At 33.0% G+C, this 19,304-nt stretch overlaps 1 protein-coding gene across 1 annotated transcript; it reads left to right on the forward strand.

Annotated features, from left to right (window-relative positions):
• The first annotated feature begins 10,015 nt into the window (after positions 1–10,015).
• Positions 10,016–14,545, forward strand: LOC143619122 (uncharacterized). The gene is made up of 4 exons (XM_077091132.1): positions 10,016–10,305; positions 11,439–11,543; positions 11,625–11,672; positions 14,209–14,545. The coding sequence occupies exons 1-4, from the start codon at positions 10,045–10,047 to the stop codon at positions 14,449–14,451; spliced, it is 657 nt and encodes a 218-aa protein (XP_076947247.1). The 5' UTR covers positions 10,016–10,044; the 3' UTR covers positions 14,452–14,545.
• The last annotated feature ends 4,759 nt before the right edge of the window (positions 14,546–19,304 follow it).

Below are 19,304 nucleotides of genomic sequence, written 5' to 3' on the forward strand. Positions count from 1 at the left end.
GTTATATAAATAAGTATGAGAGCAAGCAGAGCTAAAGCAAATTAAACATAAGTTGAAATTTAGACTAGGGATGATCAAAGGATATCTATTGGTAGTTTAAGCCCAATGGATACATGTGTATACTTGTTTACGAACTTATGTGGATCGGTCGTCGGTGTTGTAAGACTCGCTAGGCGGCCGACCCTCTTATAGGGAGTATTTGGCTTGTATTCGGATATGATAAATCTAACATAAAATAATTATTAGATATTATATATATATATATATATATATATATATATATATATATATATATATATATATATGTTAAAACAAGCATAATTCACATCAAAATAAACATAATTTATATAAAAAAAATGTAATTCAAAAAATTCATGTTTTGTTGTTATTTTTCATTTTTTACTAAAAAAATGGTGGCCAAGTAATCTCGAATACTCCGACTTTTGACTGAGTTGGACCTTGGCGAGTAATGGTGGCCGAGTTAAGAAAAGACGGCAAGGTTGATGTCAGAGAATCTTGAAATCCGAGTATCCGACTTTTACAACACTGATGTGGATAAAATCATGATATTAAAATTTCCTAAATGTCTGACTTGAAGTATTAAAAATATTCAGTTACTTGTAATAACCTAGCTTATAGTTATAAGTATCTACAATTTCAATATACTATTTGTTATATATTTAAAAAAAATATATAATCTAACTAAAATATTAAAACAAAACTAATTTGTTCACTTGTCCTTCTTCTAGGGTGTTCACCTAATATTCCATGTCATCCACTTTCCATGCTTATAATTTTCACATAATTAATCAATTAATTTTAATTCTAATGCTAATCTTATTACTATACAATTAAAGCAAAACAAGATATCCACATGGACTTCAAATAGGATGTCCACATAAGCTTACAAGGTTTCCATCTTTATAATTGCATATAATTCACTAATTAATATTTTCTAAAATTATAACCTCACTAATTAATGTTTTCTAGAATCATAACCAACTATTTCCTTTCAAATGATTTAAAAACCGATTTTGACTACAATTAATTATTTATAACTAATTTTTGCTACCTTTTTTAGTATGACTATTACTTTTAGGGCTGCCACTTTTACCTGAAACCTGACCCGAAAAAACCCGCACCCGAACCCGAACTAACCCGAACCCGAACTAACCCGACCCGAAGAATCCGAACCCAAGAAAAAACTAACCCGAACCCAAACCAAAGTAATTTGGATTGGTTCTCGGGTTTGATTTATAAGTTTCGGGTCAACCCGAAAAACCCGAATAAAATTTTAGTTTTAAAATTAAATATATTTTTAGGTATAATAAGCTAAGTCTTAGCCTCTAAAGTTATCATAATCTAGCTCTAATTGACTGTTGTCATTCTAACTTATTTATTATTAATTTATGTTTTTCGTTTATTACTAATAGCAACCAAAATCGAACAACCAAATCACGTCCGATTGAATGCGATTAAGACGCGAGTTAGTTTTATTCTTCTTTTGAATTGTTTTATCAAGTTATGTTGGTTTATTATTTGATTATTTGTGTTATAAGTAAAAAAGTATATGCTGTTTTAAATTTAGCATTGTAGTTTTTAAATTTTTTGTTTTTGTGTTTTTTTTTCTTTTGTTTATTTGTTTTCTAGGATATACTCGAAACCCGATTAACCCAACCCGAAAAAACCCGAACCCGAATTACCCCAACCCGAAAAACCCGTGAGAGATTTGGGTTGGGTTTCGGGTCAAGATTTAAAACTTTGAAACCCGAAGAACCCGACCCGAAAAACCCGAAACCCGAAAAACAAACCCAAAGAACACCCCTAATTACTTTAGCAATTCAATGATTTGTATATTTATATAGTTTCTCATTCACACTATTTATACGCATTTTTCCTACATCTTGTGGTTTTGCAGAAAACAATGTAAATCATTCTTATGATAGCTACATATATATATAACATTTGAAATTTTTCCGTCTGTATGTAACACGGGCCACTATCCTAGTATATTAATATGTTTGGATAAATTGGTCTGATTAACAAGACACATTTCACTTTACATATCCGCTCAAACCCGATAAATTTACAATACTAATCTTCTGCCTATAAATTCAGATGTTTCAAGTTTTATGTTTTCCAATCACATTAAAAACTTTTGTTTTTCTTTTTCTTGATCATAAATCTATAAACGAATGAATTTGATTTCTTTTGAATAAAGGTTTAAGTTATCACGTGAATATTGCTTTCTAAAACTTACAAAAGGTATAGTTGTACGAATATTTTAGCCTTTTTTTTAATATATATAGTTTTTACTCATGAATCACGTTTGAATTCTTTTATAACAATTCTCATACCACCTAAGCTATAGCCAATTTAGCAATTATTTTTTAATGTATAATACATTATCTTAGAGTCGCCTAATTATACATCCAAAGAAACTTGGATGCATATTTTATTCAGTGTTGGTTCACTCTAAGTTTTTTTAAATTATTCTTTATTGTAACAGTGGTTTGCGTGACCCTAATCAACAAAAATGATATAAAAAAATTATAAAGATAGAAAAGAGAGAAATTAATTTACATCTTTAGAGCGTCTTCAATGATGATGGTAAGTTATCGTTTGAACTGCAAACAAAACTCACAAGCTGATGTCCATCATTAATTGGTGATGGCCACATGAAGGAAAGAAATGACCATCGTGTTTTTGAGTTTGAAGAAAATGAAAAGAAAAATAATAATTTTATGTGTTGAGTCATTTCTTCAAAATATCTCCATTTGGAAGGAAGAAAACAACCGTTAATTTTTTTTATTTTTGTTCTCTCTACTAATCTCCAATTCTTTCGTTAATTTTTCTCTCGTTAAACTAGCTGACTCATGAACACAACGTTATGAGCTGGTTGTAAGTCGTAGAAAGAGGAAAGAATGAGAGGTGCGCTAGAATCTCAATTTTGAAACGGTCATATGTTGGTTGAACTTCAAAATAGCCGAAAACGACTAGACTTTTGGGGCTTTTGCGAAGGATAATTAGAGTAATTGATCTATAGTTTTTGAGAATCAGCATGTCTTTTTTTTCTTTTGAATAAGTGTGATAAACGAGTTACATCCACGATTATTAATGACATAAAATTCGTGTTTTAGCGTATCACACTCTCTAAATTTTGAGAGCCCAGTTGTCCTGTTCTAACAAGACTATGTTGTTTTAATCAGGTTTATACTGGCTTCAGAGTTTGGCTTGGCTGTTTCCCATGAAACCATACCGCCAACTAGGGATGAGCTCTGTACTGTACCGGTACCGAAAATACCGATCCCGAAAATCACAAAATCTTGGAACCGGTACTGAAATATTCGATTCGGTACCGGGACGGCACCGGTATTGAAGGTACAATTTTGGGAAATACCGGTACAGGTACCGTACCGATCCTAAAACTCATAATTTTGGTACCGATTCGGTACCGACGGTACCGAATTTGCTCATCCCTACCGTCGGCTACCACAGAAGCAGAATTCTCTGACGCAAAACATAATATGACGAAAACCCGAATAAGCTCGGGATTCAAACTGACAACCTTACACAATAGACAGCTCAATTGCTCAAATACTAACTTTTATAATATTTGGATGTTTCGAAATGAATAAAGTAAAATGAATGATCAATTTAGGATAAGAACGAGAGCAAAACTACACAATGAAATGTCACCATCTCAATTATTGTTAGTAAGTTTTTTTTAACAATTTAATAAAAACAAATAACAAAATTATTAAGATTATAAAAAATATGCATGTATGCTTACAATTTTCTTTTGTTCACATGTAAAATATTGGCATGTTTTGCCTCATGCATGATAAGCAAGATACATGAGTTGTCAGCCTAACCTCTAAATATTCCTTAATTTTTGTCATCCTTTGAGATGGCAAAGTGACAAATACTGGATATATTGTCATATGTATTGTTTACTTGTATGATAAAAGTAAAACATACAATCAGTGATGGATCTATGAAATTTTTACAATGGGTTCACTGTTTGGTTCGGTCTTACGATTCGGGTCGTTCCAACTTTTCGGATCGTTACGATGGTTCGGGTCGGTTAGACGGTTCGGGTCGATTCAATGTACCAAGATTGAGATTTTACTAAAGATCATCTTTGTTTCCTCAAAATAGTGACCAAAACTTTTTTTTTTAAAATGCTAGCCTATCTCTCTTTCTTATTTTATAACATGTAATGCATAGCAATCAGATTACCGATATATAAATTATTCAAATTGTTTGATTTTAGTCCAACCAGTAAAAATAAAAAAAAAATTACTACAAGTGGGAATTGAACCCAAGTTCTCACAAAGACACAACAAGGTGTTTACCATTAGACTAAGGTTCAACTTTGCTTATGGATTCACTCACTATGTATATGTGGGTTCATTCTCATATTTTATTTAGACATTCTATATGAAATCTGAAACTCAATGGACAATGAGTTCCCGTAAACCTGCACCCAATTAGCTAGATCCGCCCATGCATATAAGTTTTTGCATAACTTTTTATATATTTGATTATATTTTACTTGCATATAATTGCAAGATATTCAAAGGGGATTCTTTTTCAACCACATAAGTAATAAACTTAACCAAACAAAGGGTAGTTCATTTATACCAATAAAGCTTTAATAATAGATTATAACACATGCAAGTCGGATGAGTAGTGGTGTTTCGAGTGTTGGACTGGGGAGTAACGTGTAAGAATCCGATCTTAGAAGAAGAATAACAGCTAGAAACGACTGCTAATACCTCGTAAGCTAAGAAATGAAAGAAGGAATCTGTCCCAAAAGGAACTCGTGTATTCCAAATCAAACACAACATTTTTAGGACTATTTGTTATGGTGCGTGAGTGTGGAAGGAGGTGTCAAATCAACTCCACGATCATGGGACATTGCGACACTGCCTCGTGGTGTGGTAGTAAATTTTGTTGCATGTGTATTTATACGACGTAAAAGAGTGTAAAAAGTGTTGTTCATTAAGTTTTTAACATAATTTTATTTTAAAACCAATCAAATAATAATAAGACATGGATCATCAACCATAACCCTTTATCTTTAGTTTCATTATTTATGTAATTATAAACTTAATCAATTAAAAAGCATATATTATAAGCATTGATACTCCTATTTTAATAGGAATACCCTAAAAGCCTCTAATAATTATGTTTTCTTTTTCAAATACTCCTATTTTATTTATACATTTATTCTCAAATTCGTACATTGATTTAATTTTTTTTTTCATTCATGAATTACGAGGAGATGGGTAGATGGCTGGTAAACTCTAATAACTTGTCATAATTTTCATTCATGCACAATTATATTGTATGTTTGATCCCTCGTCTTCTTTCACAGACGATCATTTTCTCTACAACTAATCAAATGATGCTCATTCTCTCTCTCTCTCTCTCTCACAACCCATCAAAGGTTATTCATCGCTCTTCCACCGTTATGTTTGCAAGATCTCCTCCACTCTGTTTCACATCCTCTCTTAGTGTTCACGAAACTGAGGGTGTGGGTGGTCTAATTGTTTGAACTATTTTAATTGCTGAACATCATACTATTTTGGGTGAAATGTTAGAAATTTAAAACATGTTTAGAACATAATATCGTAAAACAATATTAATACTGTCTATTACAAAATATGGTTGAACCTATACTGTATTTTGGATTATAGTTTAACCAGCCCCTAAATTAAGCCTAGTCCGTATACTTCAACCTCGATCATGTCACATGTTACCATCGTAGTCATATTTTGGACCTTATTTAGACTTACATCATTAAACTTATAAGATTAAAATTTAAAGCTATTAATTATCGAATTAAATTGTTAGAAACTTCAAACACGTTAAATACATAATCTCCGAAAACGACATTATATGTGATGATTTTGAAACCTTTTCTACTAAGTAATTTAGTATCCTTATGCAGGAAGATAATTAATTTGGTCGTTGTGGCTGCTAGACTCTATTATGGAGATGAAAATGCCAAATTAAGTGATTTTAACCCTTATAACTTTGCACATGCAAAAGATAGTATTCCACTCATAGAGGCTAAGCTTGTCATAATCCCGTCAATTACCAAATTTGGTCGGACCTATACTATACTTTGGATTATAGCTCGACCGGTCCCTAAACTAAACCTAGTCCATATACTTCAACCTCGGTCAGTCACATCTTTGTCATATTATATTAGTTTATATAGTGGATCTTATTTGGACTTGCTTCTTTAAACTAAAGCTACATGACTAAAAGTTAAAAGCTACCAAACATCAATATTAAAAACTAGGCGCAAACATATATCAGTTTCGGTTATTCAACTCCTCCGTAACTAGAACCGAAATTCAGTTTTTCCAAAGTCATCCACTGAAATCGATAACCGAAAATCAGTTCAGTTAATTCGGTTAGTTTTTCGATTCGCTTAATTTCTCTTAATAACCAAAACGAAATTTGGGTTCAAAATTTAGTTAGAAATACATGAGATGCATGTATGAATACATGAGGAGGTATAGAATCTAGAAGTACATGAAAATACGAATGAATACTTCGATTAATGTTAGTTGACAAATGATACACAAAATCACAAATATATCGATAAGCAATTTTTGGTTTCGTCGATTTCGATTCGCTTTCGTCTGTCTTCAACTTAGTTGCAACTAACAGTTCGATTATTGCATACCCGAGTCACCCCATTAAACACCACAATGGAAGCATAATTTATTTTTTCGAACGACCATCGAATTCTCTTAATGGGTTACTGACTAAATTCACCACATCAGGATACCCTCACCTAATGCCAACGTCCGTGACCACTCGTCAAATAGTGCAATGAGATAAAACATGTCCAGTCCAAGAATCCACCTGGTGAACACCACCTATTTATTAGTCACAATAGTACCATAATAATTTGTTGCATATAATTGTACTGGTGAAATAATATCATGGATCACAATTAATAAGAGCTTATTGTACTGGTGGAGTGGTAAGGAAGAGACTTGTCGTTTCATATGACCCATGTTCGATTCCCGCATCCAACACTTAGTTTTAGAGGCACCAGGGTGATGACAGAAGACTAGGTGAGTAGGTGGCTTTCACTTGCTGGATCCTTGAAATGAACAGGTTTTGTCTCACCGCACTATCGTGCCTTCAGGCGAATGTTTACGGGCGTTGACCTTAGGTGAAAGTTTTTCTCGGATCGAAAAACGATTGTATCCTGATAAATTGAATTTATCCAGTAGTCTATTTGAAAGGTTCATTAGCGGTTAAGAAAAAAAACTATAAAAGTATAAAATAATAATAATAATAATAATAATAATGAATAACAAGAGCTTTAACTCTTTATTATAACATCTTGTTACCTATAAAATGACTCACAAAGTCCACCAAATCACTTTCTCTCTCTCTGTTAATCGGAGTATTCGGTGCCAACGCTGGTTTTCTGAATTATTATTATTACTATTATTATTATTCTCACTAATCATTCAGGTAAATATTATATGTTATTGATGATCAATTTCATATTAATTCGATTAGGTATACGATCGGTACTGAATTGAGTAATTGAGGTAATGATTTCGAGTGTTAGTTGTTGAATTACGAGCAATTGAACCGTCTGAGTACATGTTCATCGATTGATTGAATCTGTGTGAATGGTGTTGGATCGGTTATCAATTATGGATATGATTAATTGTGATGGTATGTAGTTGGTAGTAGATGATCATGTATTGCTTTTATTGTGAGCTTACCTTTTATGATTGCTTTTTGATTAAATAATAATAATAATAATAATAATAATAATAATAATAATAATTGAATGAATTTTGGATAAGATTTACTGAAATTTGATATTGTTACCTTTACTTTTTCCTTTTTAGGGCTTGTAGTGTTTTATATGGTAATAAAATGAAATGGTAAATCAGCATACACTTATACAGTCTTATTATTGAAAACAGAAGTATTAACCGGAAAAATTTAACCATAAGCGATCGGTTATGGTTAAGTGAGTCTGATTAACTGACTATTTGGTTATGGTCACGGTTAATGTGTCTTCCTTAACTGACTTTAATTGTGAACTTACCTTTTATGTTTGCTTTTTGATTAAATAATAAATAATTGAATGAATTGGACCAGCTTTATTGAAATTATCTTTTACCTTTTCCTTCTTAGGGCTTGTAGTGTTTTATATGGTAAATAGAATGACAAATCAGCATACACTTATATAGTCTTATTATTGAAAACCGAATTATTAACTGGAAAAATTTAACCAAAATTAACCATAAGCGATCGGTTATGGCTAAGTGAGTCTGATTAGCTGTTTATTCGGTTATGGTTACGGTTAATGTGTTTTCGTTAACTGACTAGCTGGAATCGAACTGAACCTTGTATGTATGTGTTTTTATGCCTCCAGTTCCAGCTTCGAACAATTTAATTCATCTCATGTGGTTGGTAGATGATTGCATTTTGATTAAATAATTCAATGAAGTAGATAAGCTTTATTGAATTTATTACCTTTTACTTTCTCCTTTTTAGGGCTTGTAGTGTTTTTTTTATGGTAAATAAAATGACAAATCAGCATACACTCATACAGCCTTAATGAAAACTGAATCATAACCGAAAACTGAACCGTTAACGGAAAAATTAATCGAAATTAACCATAAGTGATCGGTTATGGTAAATGAATCTGATTAACTGACTATTCGGTTATGGTTACGGTTAATGTGTCTTTGTTAACTGACTTTAACCGAAACCGAACCGAAACTTGTGTGCGTTTTTCCATATTTTGTAATATGTACCTTATTTCTGTTTCCGCATTTTATACCTTTAATTCCAGCTTCGAAAAATTTAATTCATCTATGGATTAACTGTCATTTAGTTGGTAGATGATTGCTTTTTGGTTAAATAATTCACTGAATTGGACAAGATTTATTGAGATTACCTTTTACTTTTTCCTTTTTAGGGCTAATGTTTTAAAAAGGTTAAATTGCCATAATAAAGAAGTATACTTACATGTTCTGATATACTCTTTTAACCTAATTTTGACATGTTAGGCTACTCCGGGCGCAGCTCGGGTGGAGCATTCGATTGTGAATGTGTGGGTGGCGCGAATTGTGATCGTTTTTCAATGGTCTTTGACCATTAACCTTTAAAAAAATAATTTTTTAATCGATATAAATAGCCTTTGATTGCAAGTTTAAACATCCCGGATTCAGAAGAGTAGTTAATTTCAATATTCATGTATTTTCTTAATGAAAATTATTGCTTTTTATTTTAATTGTTTTGTGTTTTGTGATAAAATATTTATTGAAGTTAATGAAATTCTTTATTTTTTTGTTTTTAAATATATAATTTAGTTTTAATTTCAAAAAATGAAAAGAAAAAAAAAAGAATTCAGGTAATTTTCAATGGATTTGGTTAAAAAGGAGGTGGCTGCTCCTCATTGGTTGCTGTCATTTAGGTACTTTGAGTTGTGCCTCTAGTACCCGTATAAAATACATGGAGCTTGTTAAATCTATTGGATGACTTGATTGTAAGAAATGTTAGTTTGTTAGGGTTAAGAAAAGAGTGTATGTAGCATCAAAGTTAGATAAATGTGCATATGTGGCAGTGATGTGTTTGCTGACTGTTCAAATAACTGAACTTGCATTAACCATTTATTTCGTATGTCTATCAATGACTGGATCTTAACAAAATGTTAGTTTGTTAGGGTTAAGAAAAGAGTATATGTAGCATCAAAGTCTGCAAAAAACGCATATTTGGTGGTGACGTGTGTGCTGACTGTGCAAATAACCAACCTGTGTTTATCTTTAGTTTCACATGTTTTGTGTGTATTTAACAAGTTAAGGAATTCTATTATGTCAAAGATCAGTTGATTGAATGTTTGCAAAAAAAGAAAGTATGCTGGTTTTCTTTTATCTTAACCTTGTTTATAATCATGTTTGATGGAAAATTACTGTGACTAAACATGTATTATGTGTTAATTGGCCAGGATTTAATTTAAGTTTTAATATCAAGGAGGAAATGGGGTCAGAAGGGCCAAAGAGTATAGTGATTCACGTTACCGGCTTCAAAAAGTTTAATGTGTTTGCTACCAACCCGACTGAAACGTTAGTTTCTAATTTAAGAAGTTATGTTGAAAAGACAGGTTTGCCCCCTAATGTCACTTTAGGTAGCTGTACAGTTCTCGAGACTGCAGGTGACGGTGCTTTGCCTGCGCTTCAGAAACTTCTAGAATCAAGTGTTTCAAGTGAGAACAAGTCTGGTTCCAAAGAAGTTATATGGGTGAGATTAATCTTAAATTGAATACCGCTATTTATGACTTTTTTGGTTTTTCTATGATTTAATTCGTTGGGCGGATTGTTAGGTTACATAAGTAGAAAGTTTATTTGAGAATGACAAAAAAGTGCAAAACAACACGTGTGGTCGATAGATAAAAAACATTGAGAGCCAAGGTTGAATCTACTTACATGTGCAATATCTTCATGTGTGCATAATGACACGTCACACGTGTCATGTGTTTTTTTTTCATTCGTGAACTAAAACGTTTATTCACATGTGAATATACTCAATTTTGGCCCTTTGTTTTTTGATCCAATGGCCTAGATGTGTTCTTTTGTTCATTTTCTGTGGTTCTCAAATGAACTTATGAACACATCCTGCTACAAAATGCTTGAAGTGATTTTTCAAAGAATTCAATTCAAGTGGAACAAGTGAATTTACTTTGTTAGTCAAGATGGTGCCCCTTTGGGAAAGTATAAGTAGAATCTACTCATGCTCCCCAAAAAGACACTGCCTTGACTTGCAAGTCAAACTTGTTACATGCAGATTGAGATCCTTTTGATACACTGTAACATGGACATTATGAAGCCAGTGTTCGCATATGCGATGCACGCTGAGTTTTTGGATTTTTTAAATTAATTTTGAATATGAAAATTAGTTGGTTTGACATATGAAGTCAATTCAAAACTGTATTCTTCTTTGCTAGGCAAGCTGACTAAATTTTCTATTGCTTTGCACTTTCTCACATGTCTCTACTTATAATTTATAGGGTTTATTACACCAAAACAAATTTTACTTGTAATTGTATGTAGACTTTTAAAGCACCTAAAAAGGTGACATGGCACACCGCGTATCACCATTTCACATGCTATATAACGGTTGCTTATTAGGGTACAAAATTGGAAGCATATTATATACATCGGGAAAAAAACATTTTTTCTTGCATGCAATGCAAAAGGGGAAAGTTACAATTATGGTATAATCAAATTCATATTCAATTTCAGGAACAAAGTAACTGTTCTCTCATCACTGAAATTTCAGTGTTAACCTCAAATAATTTTGTGACATTTTTTAAAAATATTTGTTATGCATCTTTTTTTTTTTTTTTGGTTACTTTACATATTTATATTTTCCAGCTTCACATGGGATTAAACGGCGGGGCATCAAAATTTGCCATTGAGAAACAAGCAGTAAACGAAGCTAGTTTTTCTTGTCCAGATGAGCTTGGCTGGCAACCAAAGGTTCTCCCTTTTTACCGTTAAACTTTACTTGATATCAAGTTTTGATTATTATTTATGCCCAAAAATTCTTATTTATGACAGCGATTGCCAATTGTCCCAGAGGATGGAGAATTAACTCGAATAAGAGAGGTAATTAATGTTCTGTTTCTTGCAAATAGCTTTTTAGTTCCACATAATCATACGTCTATGTCATACATGTAGTCATGACCCATACATAATACGATGTGAAATAAATAGGATTAATTTCATATGTATCCTCCTAAAAGTACAAAATTTCACGCATATTCTTTTAATTTTTATGATATCGTATTTACCCTTTCAAACAGTACAATATTATACTAATCAATACCATAGTAGTAAACTAGTAAACCAAAGATAGCAGTTTCTTTCATAGAATAAACAAATATGAAAACAGTGTTATTACTGCGATTTGCAAATAATCTCAGCACAAGTGAAACGAATTGTTAAAAGTAGTTGATTTTAATTTAGTTCTCTATGGATTAGTTGACAATAGTATTTAGGGCTGTTTGGTAGCCTCTTAATGATTCCATTAAGAGACTACCTCTGAATGGTCAGAGGCAAAGTGTGTTTGGTTCACTAAAAAAACCTCTTAACGGTTCATGGAGCCTCTTAATCGTTAAGTTTCAGAGACATGCCGAATGATTCGAAGGCCACCTCTTAATAAGTCAGAGTGTCGACCCCTTAATGATTCAGCACAAGATTGTCAAACAGCCCCTTATATTTTAAGTGTGTTAAAAGGGTAGTATGATGTTATGAAATTTTGAGGTTTTTAGAAGGATACACGAAATTATTTTTAGTTGGTTGCGTGTGTTAAAAACAAACTTTAGGCAGCTTTTGACCCATTTGACCCCCTTTCAACGAAAATTATTTTTATTAAATTTTGAATATTTTGTGATAAAACACAACCTAGAATCAACACATAAACAAAATGAGTGAAAATTGCCACCTTCAATAATATCTTGTTACCAAACTATTAACAGTAACACTAGAATTAATGTCAGTAATCACCCGAACAGTGATTTACAAGAAGACTACTGGTAAACAAATTAACTTTAGTATATAATGTTTCCTAAAAAGAAAATGCTGCAATTTTTAATGGATATTTGAAACTCGAAATTTTTACAATTTGCTATTGATAGAGATCTTATTCTATTACTTAATACTTAATAGTCATTTGTAATTGTGGAAGGGGTTAAGTGTAATTTCTATTTATATAAATAAGGATTAATAGTCATTTAGGAAAGGGGAGAGATATTAGGTAAGTTGTTAAGCTCATTGCATTAGCATGAGAGGGGCATAGCCTGGGACCACTTTGGTGGTTAGTTATCAATTGTAGATCCTTTAAGATCATCTTCTTCAATATCATATGTCAATATAATATAGTTTACACTTTTGATTTCTGCACTCTTATATTTCCTAATACAGTTTCATACTTAGTTCTTATCTTCACACAATACACTTTGGGTTTATGTGTTATCTCTCACGGAGTCACGGTCAATTGGTCAAATACAAATATTTAGCTAAAAAGGAAACGAGTTGTAAAAGAGGTTGAACACGAAAGTCACTTAAGTGTATAGAGAATGCGTAAAATCTCCAAAATCATTTTATTCAAAAAAACAAACCACTCGTTCTGACCAAATAAAAGAGTTAATAGAAACATAACTGGAAACGAGTCTAAATAGGTTGCATGGTACGGGAGTCATTTGATGTGTACTTTTAATGCGAACAACCTCCTGAGCCACTTTATGAAAAAATATTGTGTTGATTATTGTAACAATATGTTACAATAATTATAACAAATACATTAACCAATTTAAATTATTACAAAAAATATGGATGATAAAAAGTTTCCAGATAAACCCAACCTGGCCAGCCCATTTTAGCCCGTAATAAACAATTACCTATTTAACACATACCCATTTGGCCCGTTACCAACCCGCCCACTTTGTCATGGCCAATATTTCCTGTATGGCTATATTTTTAGGATTAATTTCATATATACCTTTACAAACATCATAAATATCATATATACCCAGGCAAAACTTAAAATATCATATATGCCCTTACAAAATACTTAAAATATCACATATACCCTTACAAAAGATAGTTAAAATATCACATATGCCCCCATTCATTTGTAACAATTTAATAAAATAACTATTTTACCCTTATTTTCAAAAAATTTAATTATTTAACGAATACACCATTATACCTATTTTCATTACATACTGTGTTTATCTCCTATGTTATTATTTTAATTTTGATTGATGTTCCTCATCTTTGACGACAACCAAGTCGTCTCTCGTCACTTCAAAAATGCAAACCCTTCGAAGGTTTATCGCATCGAATGGTCTACACAGTAAACCATTTATCGCATCTAATCGGACCAGGGTAATATGGGTATATATCATATATTAAGAACTTTGTAAGGGCATATATGATATTTTATTTATCATATAAATAAAATTAAGAATATTATAATTATACAACTATAAGTTCGTTTAGGCTTGCGAGCTTAGTCAAGCACGGTATATTAATTGAGCTCCAAATTAGGCTCGAGCCCCATATGCCCGGCTCTGGCTCGAGCTCGTATAAGCTCGGCTGTACTGTCCATACTAAATTACTGATTATTCTTTTATTTTAGACGACTTGTTTCACTGATGCTATCCTGGAGTTCTTAAACAAGATCAAGGGTTGTGATGCAACGCTCTCTGATGACGCAGGGCGTTTCGTGTGCAACTACGTATATTATCATTCTCTCCGGTTCGCTGAAAACAAAGGGCATAAGTCCCTTTTTGTACATGTCCCGCCTTTCTCGAGAATCGACGAGGAAACGCAAATGCAGTTTATGGCAGCCCTTTTGGAGGCAATTGCTGTTAGTTGTTGATATCTTTCATCTTTTCATGTTGTTTTAAAATTCCCAAATCTTTTTCTTATGGTTTGTATGCTTTTGGACTGTTTCTTCTGTAAATTTTTATGTTTTTTTTTTCTTTTTGAGATCTTTTGAATCCAATAGAGATTTTGTTGGTTGTGCATATTTTTGGCCCTTTTTTCGCCTTAGTTTATTTATTTATTTTTATTTGATGTGACGGTGTGTTCATGCAGTGGCGGATCTTGAACACATAATATGAGTGGGCCAAGGATCTTGAAATTTGGATGGGTCGGACTGTATTTTTTTTAATTTAAAAGAATTACATTATTGTGTGCTTGGCCCACACTAAGATCCGTCAATGAGTTTTGTGTGTGGAAAATTTTGAGACGACTTGAATTGATTAGAGATTTTGTTTGAGGCGCTTTCAATGTTTCAAAAACCGGATTATTATTAACCTGGACATACTAGACATACTAGTTCAACTGTAAGACCGTTTTTCAAATCGGATGGTGTGATGGTTATTTTAATTGTACTTTTTTTAAATAGAGTTAATTACATTGTGGTTTGAACACCTTTGGGGTACTAACGTTTAAAAGTAACAAGTTTGGAGAAGTTTGTGGTTTTGATTTTGTTGTTTGTAATCTAATACCAACTTTCGTTAAGTTTTCTGTTAATTTTTCTAAAATGATTAAAATATCCTTTGATTTCCTTTTTTTAAAACTATGATAAAAAGAAAAAAAAATTCGACGTTCACTTTTAAATTTTAATACCCAAAAGTGTTACTTGGGCCTAACCACATAGACTAGAGGTGCACATCGAGGATTTTTAGGAACCGGTTCCGGGTATGGTCAACAGAAGTTGAAACTGGGTCCGGTAGGAACTGGTTTCGGGTATAGTCAGGTATCCGACTGGGTTTTTCGGGTTTTGGGTAGGGTTGGGTCGGGTTTTGACCGAGTAAAGGTGGAACTGGTTCCGGCAAGTCCAGGTCCAGTTCCGGGTACAGGTCTGGGGAGGAACCCAATGCCAGGTTGTACCCGTGGGTGGTCGGATACGGGTAGAAACCGGTTCCAGGTCAGGTTCGGAACCAACTATTTTGTGCACCTAGATCATCAGGGTAATTAACTTTATATTTAAGTATGTTATAAAAAACAAATACTGTATTAACTAAAATTTGTATGATACATCTTAGCTAGGCCTAGTGGTAGGAGGCTTGAGTTTTCTAATGGAGACTCAAGTTCGATTCTCATTTGTGTCACAAAGTAATAAATTTACAATAGAAATACATAAAATATTTTTAATATTTAAAACTTAATGCACAAAGTTAAAAAAATGTACAAGTAATCAAATCAACCTATGAACCAGTGTTTAACGTATAAGCATATGGTACGGGTGTTTAACATTCGGTTACAGACATTCAAACTGAACCAAGCTGAGACCGTTTATAAATGAACCATATTGGTTTTCGGTATTGTTTCAATCAAACAACATTAGCTATTCAGCTTTTGTTTTTAATATCTTCAACGACCTATTTGTGCAACTCATTTACAATCAACCCGTTAAAAACCAAAGCAACCTACAAGAGGAACCTAAAACTCAAACTAATAAGCAAACATCTTGGTTAAATTCACCCTTTCTCTTTGTTGTAAACCGAAATCGAACCAAATTCAAATTCATCTTTTGATTACGACCATTTTAAATTTGATTCGGCTTATTTTCGATTCAAATGAAAGCTAACCAAAACAAATGAACACCCTGCTATATATTCACCTTTTCATCATAAAACAAAAATGGTAATTTCATTAAAAACTAGTGGTTATGCGAAGACAACTAGCTGTGCTAGCCCTTTTGAATTGTAAAACTCTGGTATAACCTAGCAAATGGAACGCCTTTTCGTTCGAAAAACAAAACGTGATTGAAATAGTTTAATGTAGTGTTTTAAAAACCGGTTCATACCGGCAGTTGAACCGGTAATACCGGGTTTCCTATATCAGGCTGGTATTTTGAGCGATTTGCCAGAACATCGAACCGACGTTTTTTTTTCTTCTGAAATACCGGTTTAAACCGGCAAATCAGTTCTAAGCCCAAGCGATTTTGATATTTTGCAGCCCATATTTTTAAAAAGTTACCTTTAACATATCAATTAACATTGAAACGAGTGAACTATTGGATTACTTTTTGAAAATCGAAAGCTTTTGTGTTATTTTTTTTATTATGGATTAACTTTTGGATTATATTTTATTCTGGACTCATATAAATTTGGATTATTTTTTGAGTTGAAGTTACTTTTATATGATATATTGATATTGCAAGGTAGACTATTAACCCGGTTGGGTTGAGCCAGCTGGTGGTGACCTTTTACCATTGGGTCGTCCCGTAATGAGTACATAAGCATTTCAATGCTTGTTGCTCGTTCAAAAAAAAAAAAAACTATTATCCTGGTTGAATCTCTCAGCACAACCCGGCTCATTTGGTTGTACCATTTTTTAGCCCAATCCGATGGGAGTTAAATACCGGTTTTTAAAACATTGGTGTTGTATGATTCTCTTTGGGATGCGATCCTCATACACCACCCCATACGCCTATACGGCTCGTATAGGCCTATACAGTCGTATAGGCTACGCATAACTGACAGGGGGGGGTACAGCTTTTTTCAACCTATACGACCGTATAGAACTATACGAGCCGTATAGGTGTTAAATGGCTCGTATTGCTAACTGACACACCATAAAAGCTATACGGTCGTATAGTGATGTGTGGATGAAATAATGTGTGTTAAGTAAGTGATATAGTGTGTTTTATGTGTTTATATGCCTTGGACACGATTACTTTGAGTGGTTTTACGTTTACAGGTGACTGGAGCTAAATTGGAGCATATGAGATGGAGTGTAAATGAAGATTTTATTACATGGAATGATAGAGAATTTGAAGACGAAGACGTGGCCGAAAACGGTGCGTAAAACGGAGCTATAACGAAGAAGTTATGGGCAAAACAGCGTGAGGGGGCAGTCACCGTAAGGCAGTGAGCTTGGACCGTAGGCTACGGTTCCCACCGTAGCTTACGGTGGGGAGACCGTAGGCTACGGTCGCCTGGGCGGAAAAACACGATTTTTTGGTATTTTCTTCCATATTTAAGCCCGGTTCAACCCTAGCACGGATATGCTTCATACCCTAACATATTTGGGCGATTTTGGGGCCATTCTTCACTATTCTAACACCTCCCAATCACCATAATCATCCATGGTTTCATCCTTCCAATCCATAATCGAGCTAATCATGATGAAGAGCAAGGCTAAACCACTCGTGACCACTTCAGGTGTAGGGTTTGCATATGAACTAATTATTTTTATGAACATTACATGTATTGGGATTTAGTTTGATTAATCTTTTGGTTGATTGAATCTATATGTTTATTGGAACTGATTAAACAGTTGTGTTTTTGGGACTTTCGTTTATCATCAATTATCTGGTTTGTGTTCATCAACATTTAGGATTAAGTTCTTATCGTCATTGAACCGTTTACCATTAATCATTGATAGATGCTTAGTTTTGTATTAATGAACTGGTAATTAGATAGACCGTGTTCAGTTGTGTCAATTCTTCGGATTAAGTTCTGTGAATCATCATAACCAAACTATTGTGTCTAGTAATCATTTATCTATTCTAATAAACGAATCATGTCTATGTGATTTCCCAATTGGTATAAATTATCATCAATCAGTTCATTGCATTACCTGAACCCTGAAGTGTAGTCACTGTTTTCTTAAATTGTTTTACAACCAAATTAATTTTCTACTTGCTTGACATCGTCTGTCCGCTTAACATAATTATTACTAAGTATTGAACTTGATTAGCACTTTCCACTGATTCCCTGTGGATTCGACACCTTACTTGCCCTTGTTAGTAAAGGTATTTTATAAATGTTTTTTATTGACCTTTCGACATCGATCATATAGGGCTATACGACCGTATAGAAAACTTTTGCCAAATGTTTGGGGTGCACTTTTATTTTTATGTATGTAGACCAGATGTTTATCAGTATGTTTTGGCTAAATGTTTTCTTGTTTGCTTAATCATTAATTGATTTTATAACAACACAAGCAGCGTAACACTGAAAGCAATTGCGAGCATTTCTTTTCTTTTTTACAAATTATTATTATTATTTTAAATAAATGCTTGCAATTGACTCATAATTGTATTTAAAAAAAAAAATTTGTGTGTTAAAACTTTATTTTAGTATATGAAACAATCATGTTCAGCCCGATTGCATCTGATGTGGCTGAATGGCTACGTTAGAGGAAATGTTTGCGTCCATTCTTGAATTTCGTTTGAGGTTTTAGACGAAGAGGAAGAATGAGTGTGAATTCGTCCATCGTTTAGTTCGTCACGAAGTTGTAAATGTTGTTTCCTCTGTTTTACTTGTTACGATACAATTTAACATGAAGTTTTTGCTTATTAAGTTATATGTCTATTGTTAAAACTTCTAAAACATCAAACACGCATATTTTATTTTTGTTTCTATTTGTTAACTAGAGTTCGGTAAAACTCGGGCGATGGTAAATCCCAAACATTGTCAATCTTGGGCGTTGAAGCGAATTTGGTTGGTTTCGGTACAAGCGTTATGGTACCGGAACTAAAACATTTAAATAAAACAAAAAAAATAGTAAAATTGAGGTGGATCAATGAGGTAACATCTATTGGTGAAACTCGAACGTTGGTAAAGCCCGAGAGTTGTCAATCCCGATCATTGGTGCGTTGAATCTACGCAAATTCGGTTGGTTTGCGACACTTTCGTTATGATACCGGAACTAAAAAGAAAAAAATCAAAAACAAGATTGACATTTAGTCAATTTTCGTTACCTTCATTACGG

Source organism: Bidens hawaiensis, unplaced genomic scaffold (genome assembly GCF_021521415.1).
Source record: "Bidens hawaiensis isolate Kalapana, Puna unplaced genomic scaffold, B.hawaiensis_p1.1 tig00002414_1, whole genome shotgun sequence".
NCBI lineage: Eukaryota > Viridiplantae > Streptophyta > Magnoliopsida > Asterales > Asteraceae > Bidens > Bidens hawaiensis.

Excerpts from the sequence above, each read along its gene's own strand:
- LOC143619122 (XM_077091132.1), top strand. The coding sequence starts at position 10,045 with ATGGGGTCAGAAGGGCCAAAGAGTATAGTGATTCACGTTACCGGCTTC. Across the intron at positions 11,544-11,624 it reads AGCTTGGCTGGCAACCAAAG|CGATTGCCAATTGTCCCAGA; the intron begins GTTCTCCCTTTT and ends TATTTATGACAG. Across the intron at positions 11,673-14,208 it reads AATTAACTCGAATAAGAGAG|ACGACTTGTTTCACTGATGC; the intron begins GTAATTAATGTT and ends CTTTTATTTTAG.